We start from the raw sequence: 7,097 nt of genomic DNA, 5'->3' as shown, positions 1-7,097 counted from the left end.
AAACGAGTCTCAACAAGGAGAAGGAGGCGGTTACATCCGCATGATCACGAAGCGAACGCCAATGGTCTCGCGGAGGAATCGGTAGGCACGGTATTCCCTCTTGTGCGTAGGAAAATGGGCGGGTTTGGGGAAAGCTCGGTCACGCTGCGTGGGTGTTGAGTGTATAGTAAAGGGCTGCCGCGGCAGTATTTAGCACAGTCTGCAGTCAGCCTCTCAGTCAACCAACAGCGAAAACAGCTAAGAGCTTTTCAGCACCAAAAAAACAGCGGACAGCTCCTCAATAAGCGAACACTATGGTTCTGATCTGGACCCAGTTTGGAGTGAAAACCAAAAATGGAAAGTGCAAGGTCCGCGTTATGAACAGGAATGACAGCTCGGGCTCTTCATCAGGGGTAAGTTATATTTTTGAAATGTGTCTACATTTCTGTAATTTACAGATTGTTATGTATTGTATCAAATGCAAGTAGCCCATGTCCYTTAAACTCATGTATGTCATAAATTGTGCCTAATGGTTGTGTCATTAAAAAGTTGACCGTGAGTTTAAAGACTAGTGGTATCATTGCTGAGAATATTATCGGATTAAAGCATAGATGTGTCAAAAATGTAATGTTCCTTTTATTGTAAATGAGAATGTATTCTCAGTCAACTCACCTGGTAAAATAAGGAATTATATATATTTTAAAAGCTTATACACACTGTGTGTGAGCAGTTTGCACAATGTCAACGGGTTCTCCAGTAACCTACTGTATATGCTTTGTACCCCTAATTCCAATGCAGACAGTGTAGCCTAGTTGAGCCAATCAGGGCTCAGCTGGCATCTGTGGTGGGAGGTGCAGTCTGCCTCAAGATGCTCATACACACGAGTTCCCCCTATAGTCACGTTGCCTGCATTTAGATGCACAGACAGATCTGCATTACAGTCTAGAAGACTTAACTGGCCTGAATTGCATTTGCCATGGGCTAGTTTTCATACAATACTATTTTCACAGGCTAAATTTAATAATAAASAATAAGTTGTGGTAATTTGTATTCAAAGGACTGACAGGTGACAATTCCAAGTATGTGTCCTCTGAAACTGGTCCTAGCACAGAAGGCTTGCTGACAATCATAGTCTACTTGTCTGGGTCATTCTCAATCAATTGTTGAATGTCACACCTGCTGGGTGTCATAAAGCTGCCTGGTGCTTGGAAATGCATTATTATGGGCATGGGAGTGAGAGCGCTATAAGGAGTGGTTGAAGTTTATAGCCCACAGCCCAGGGAGTTAGTTCTCTTTCTATGACATCTTATCCAGCTCTGGCTTTCGATGGCTTCATTGAGGCAAAGACATTTGTCCTTTTAAAACGTGGCTATTCTGTGTGCAGTAGAGCTCTAACGTGTTCCTTCTCCCACCTTGTTTCTCCAGGAGAACCAGAAGGACCAAGAGGTTCCCGTTCTGTCCAGGCCTATGGGGAAGGATTTCTACAAGGTCCTGGGCGTCGAGTCTGACTCCAACGAAGACGACATCAAGAAGGCGTACAGGAAGATGGCCCTGAAGTTTCACCCCGACAAGAACAGCGCTGCGGACGCCGCGGACAAGTTTAAGGAGATTGCAGAAGCTTATGAGATTCTGACCGACTCCAAGAAAAGAGTKATCTATGATCAGTTTGGAGAAGAAGGTGAGAGCCTTTCCTTCTTTCCCTTTGTCATTTGACCGGCAAGTGCTGTTGCATCTAGCAAAAAAATCTACAGCACCCAGTCCCCGAGAGCCAGCCCAACACATGCAGTGTAGACGACTACAGGTTGATAAATTAGTCAGCCAGCGAAGAGAAAGTGTTTGTCAAACTTCAAAGTGCCAATATATACATTTAGTAAGCCCTCCAGAAGTGTTGAGCTAAATATATAACAAGATTAGACAAGATGGAAGGTCACACTTCTGCCTGAGTGAACTGTACTAACTGCAGTTGTCTTTTTTCTTTTGTGTCTCAGGTCTCAAGAACGGAGGCGGGGTGTCCATGGCAGGCAAAGAGAACAACCCCCATCACTATAGTTACCACGGCGATGCCCACGAGACCTTCTCAACATTCTTCCAGGGCTCCGACCACTTCGACATCTTCTTCGGGCCCGACGGCGAGGAGGAGCTTTTCAAACCCTTTAACCYTTTCACCTTCAGTAAAGGTGACGGTTACCATGGTAACTACGGCCCCAACGGCGAGAAACTTCGGGGCGGGCGACGGCAGGGCGTGGCGGTGGTGCACGACCTCCTGGTGACCCTGGAAGAGGTGTTCCACGGCTGCTCTAAGCACATGAAGATCACGCGGCACCGCCTCAACCCAGACGGCCGCAGCCTTCGCACTGAGGACAAGGTCCTGAACGTGGTGGTGAAAAAGGGATGGAAGGAGGGTACCAAGATCACCTTTCCCAGAGAGGGTGATGAGACGGCCAATAGCATACCCGCCGACGTGGCCTTCGTCCTCAAGGACAAGAAACACCCCCACTACAAGAGGGACGGGTCCAACTTAGTCTATACGGCAAAGATCACCCTCAAAGAAGTACGTTTGTGTGAACTTGTGTGTCAACTTAACATTGATATGGTTATATAATGCAGATGTACAGCACTGCCATACTTTCAGTATAACATAATGCTTCAAGGCATAGCTGAAGTATGCCACTTCCGTACTTTAGATAATGGCTCAAATTGGTGGCTGTAGGGAGAACACTTTGTTCTATTCAGAGCCCCTCTCAGCTAACCCCCACTGCTCCAACCTTGTCCTTAGCCCAGCTAACAACCCCCCAATAACACACAGTGCACACCAACACCTCCCCTCACTTACCTCATCGGCACCTACAGAGAGCAGCATCAGCAGTAGCTAAATATAGCCTCTGTCAGCCGCTCCCTCACACTGCTTTCACTTTGCTCCCCCACTGACTCCTCTGCTCTGTGCCAGCCTTTAGCTTCCTCTCTCTCTGGCGTACAATCACTCACTCCCACATCCTACGCTCCTCAGATTAGCATGCTAGTGTTCAGACATTGCAGGCTCTTCAACATCGCCTCTTCATCTTCCCCTGGCCCCACTCAGTCACTCTGTTGAGTACCGACACCCACAGCCAGAGTAGAGAGGACATTACTGGTATAGCATTTGTAWCACTTATCGTTGCATAACAGAGCAAAGCATCGCCTTTGGGGGGAGATTGCTCCACATTTGAGTCTGATATAACACTCACTTAAGAAAATTGSCCTGGTTAGTTTCATASATTCATTCAGAAGTACCAACTGCAGCTAATTATGTTATGGGGACTGCTTCCACTGTTATGTAACCAAACGCTCTCAACATAAAAGGAGGAAAATTAACAAATACTGTCTTCCTCGCTCTCTCCAGGCTCTATGTGGATGCACAGTCAACGTCCCCACCCTCGACAACAGGACGATGCCACTACCGTGCAGTGACGTCATCAAGCCCGGCGCCATCCGGCGGCTGAGGGGCGAGGGGCTGCCCCACGCCAAGACCCCCACCACACGTGGCGACCTGGTGGTGGAGTTCCAGGTGGCCTTCCCTGACAGGATCCCTCCCCAGTCCAAAGAGATCATCAAACACAGCCTCATTGGGTGCTAACATGCTATCGTGCTAACGACCACCACAGCTAGCCGATACAATCACAGCCTTGCTAGGTGCTATGACAATCCAGCACAGCTTCTCCCTATGCTTGGTTTAGAGACAATGGCAGGAATGGAATCTTTAAAAACATATATACCTTTTTGATTATAGGCACTATTCATRATCTACAATGCCACAGGGGAAAAGMTTTACAGTTTAACTGGCAAATMGACTCCTGAGTGTCTGGGCACGTTTTCTGACTGACTGACTAGCCTTTCTCTTGAATGAAAAAGGGTAGAGGTACTCTTACTGTGTTGCCTATAGCAAGAATTTGMTATGCCAATAGAGTCATTTGACTCATTAGAGAAACCTGAGGTAGTTGATTGTCACGTGGCAAAATGATTCTACCAGTTGTATGGTGTTCATATGACTGCACTTTTACATTGATTTATTACAATAACAAATATGTACTTGTGTACAAGACTGTACTAATGTACAAATATAGTTATAACTGTCTCTAAAAGAGATGAATTTGTCAAATGTTCAACTGAATCATTTGAAACGTTTGTGTATATATTTGTGCTTTAACTTATACCAGATGTTAATGTATTATTCTAAATTGACAAATGGACAAAGAAAAGCATGTTGAATAAATGAAAATACCTGAATTTTAATTAAAAGTTTTTGTGTTTTATTATATTAAAATGTGCAGCACTGGTCATGAKCTATGATTCAGAATAAGAATAAGCATGTCCATATCACAAAAGGAAATGAGAAAAATGTGAAATACACTGAGCAAAACAAAAATTACATTCAGCATGCAATTTCAAAGAGTTTACTGAGTTACAGTCAATTGAAAACAGTCAATTYAAATAAATTCATTAAGCCCTAATCTATTGATTTCACATGACTGTGAATACAGATATGCATCTGTTGGTCACAGATACCTTAAAAAAAGGTACAGGCATGGATCAGAAAACCAGTCAGTATCTGGTGTGACCAACATTTGCCTCATGCAGCGCAGCACATCTCCTTCGCATGGAGTTGATCAGGCTGTTGATTGTGGCCTGAGGAATGTTGTCCCGCTCTTCAATGGCTGTGTGAAGTTGCTGGATATTGGAACACGCTGTCGTACAAGTCGATCCAGAGCATCCCAAACATGCTCAATGGGTGACATGTCTGGTGATTATGCAGGCTATGGAAGAACTGGGACATTTTCAGCTTCCAGGAATTGTGTGKAGATCCTTGCGACATGGGGCCGTGCATTATTATTATCATGATTCCAAGTGTTAATGTCTTCACTGGTATTCTAAAATGTTCAAAATAGTAAAAAATAAAGAAAAACCCTTGAATGAGTAGGTGTGTGCAAACTTTTGACTGGTACTGTATCTCTCTCTCATTCTTATACACTGAACAAAAATATAAGTGCAGCATGTAAAGTGTTGGTCCCATGTTTTCTGAGCTGAAATAAAAGATCCCAGAAATGTTTCATGCGCACAAAGTTTATTTCTCTCAAATTTGTAAAAAAAAAATATATATATAAATGCAAAATGTAATCTGTTGGTCCCATGTTTCATGAGCTGAAAWAAAAAATCCCAGAAATGTTGGTTTTCCCTACCTTTCTTTAAGGTATCTGTGACCAGCAGATACATATCTGTATTCCCAGTCACGGAAATCCATAAAGTAGAGCCTAATTCATTTATTCCAATTTACTGATTTCCTCATATGAACTGTAACTCAGAAAAATCTTTGAAATTGTTGCATTTATATTTTTGTTCAGTGTACTATGAAGACTTAACTTCATAATACAGTAAATTAGATAAACCTCACATTCATCCTYACTACAAACAATTTAGATTATGTGAAGAGTTGGAGAGAACGCTGGGGCGAGGCAATGCCTCCTGCAATTGCCATCTTGCAACAGAATCAAGGAAGACTAATGAGGCCTGAAGGCTACCTTACTACCTCCAAGTGCAGATCAGCCAGTTGACCCAGAGTAATGAGTACATAAACTGTTCATGATCATCAGTGGTGTCAGTAGGTTTTGAGCAGTACTGTTGGTTGAAAGAGTGTCGGTATTGCACCACAGACAGGTTGGCTGACAACCTCACGAAAACATTCTGCGCGCTTCAAAAGAGCTGAAGGCTGTGTTAAGGTTCTTGATGGCCAGATAGCTAGCAATAATGACAAGAAACTGCCATGTGGGGAATCGTAAGTGGCTCGTTTTAGCTAATTTGATCTTGATCTTGATACCGTGTCTTATGTTGAGGTGTTTTGACTGATGTCACGTCTATATGCTAATACGGCAAAACATTTGCTAGCTAGCTAACCAACAACTGTAACAATGCATTTGAGAGACAAGTGCTCAATGTGCGACTTTATGTTTTCAATAAACATTGTTGATAAAATGTCAACTATATTTCATATCCAATCTAAGCCAACCCTGTTTTGCCCCATAGTCGCGCACATGTCGGTTTAGTTAACTACTGCCACCTAGTGTTCAATGCTACTAAAACGACTCAGAAACCATATTCTAGGGCCCATAGGTGCATCCCAATATGCWAAAAAAAAWGCTTCCTTTCCTGACTCCTCTCTTTTCATCTGCATTGAGCTAAGCACAGGGTAGGTGAAAGCAATGTGTACTACTATGGGGCATATTTATTTTCCTATCCAACTCTTTCACATCAGTGCAGACGAGGGAAAGGAGAGAGAAGAAGCTACCTCACACTATTGAGACGCAGCCCCTTTTGCAATAATGTACTCTTTCCTTCACTCTCATCACTTCTTAGGGGAGGAAAAAAATGAACACTTAGTTCATGTTTTAAAGTTGGAGTTGAAAATTCTGGAAAAACAGATGGTACAAACATGCTAGAAAAAGGAAGCAGGAAATAATTTTAAGGCAAGACTCAAAAGAGCGCTCCCCTGTGGACTGTTGAGAGATTTCCACTCCTCCATGGTTGATGCTGGGTTTTCAGCCAGGTCAGCTGTGATAGAAGTCAGTATTTGACGTCTATCCACATCTGAGGATATCGGGATATGACGGGGAAACCGGCTACCAGGGGCAACATTGAGCACTGTTACCATCAAATAGGCCTCTGAATCCAAATGTTTAAGTTCGAATCCAGTGATAGAAAGTTGTTTTGAGATTTTTGTTTTAAGCCCATCCCAAACTTTAACCATTAACATTCAGAGTTAATGCCTAAACTTAACCTTAAACTATTTGAAATGTGACGTTTGTAAAACATGGAGACCAAGCAAGTTGGGGTTTCACACAACATAGAAAATTGCCACCGCAGCCACCGACAGCTAAAATGCTAAAGCTGTCGGTGATGAGTTTTGAACTTGCATCCCTTGGGTTGCTTGACCTTCACGTATCCATCTATCTTATGTAACCATACCAAATGTAACATTCCATACTAATTTGATTCTCCTGGATGTATGTTTACTATGTAACGTCTTGTCTATTAGACCAGGCTGAATAGGAAGGTGTCCTGTAAATCTATGCCAACGAGCATAAAACAGT

General features: G+C 43.2%; 1 protein-coding gene across 1 annotated transcript; it reads left to right on the top strand.

The window, feature by feature from the left end:
* Positions 1-211: 211 nt before the first annotated feature.
* LOC111963807 (dnaJ homolog subfamily B member 5) lies at positions 212-3,675 on the top strand. Its single transcript, XM_023987345.2, has 4 exons — positions 212-392; positions 1,405-1,657; positions 1,968-2,530; positions 3,359-3,675. Exons 1-4 carry the CDS (start codon positions 294-296, stop codon positions 3,590-3,592), a joined length of 1,149 nt encoding a protein of 382 aa, XP_023843113.1. The 5' UTR covers positions 212-293; the 3' UTR covers positions 3,593-3,675.
* The last annotated feature ends 3,422 nt before the right edge of the window (positions 3,676-7,097 follow it).

The sequence above is a fragment of the Salvelinus sp. IW2-2015 genome, linkage group LG5 (genome assembly GCF_002910315.2).
Source record: "Salvelinus sp. IW2-2015 linkage group LG5, ASM291031v2, whole genome shotgun sequence".
Taxonomy (NCBI): Eukaryota; Metazoa; Chordata; class Actinopteri; order Salmoniformes; family Salmonidae; genus Salvelinus; species Salvelinus sp. IW2-2015.
The sequence above is the reverse complement of the archived record's forward strand: the minus strand, read 5'-3'. Positions and strand labels throughout refer to the sequence as shown.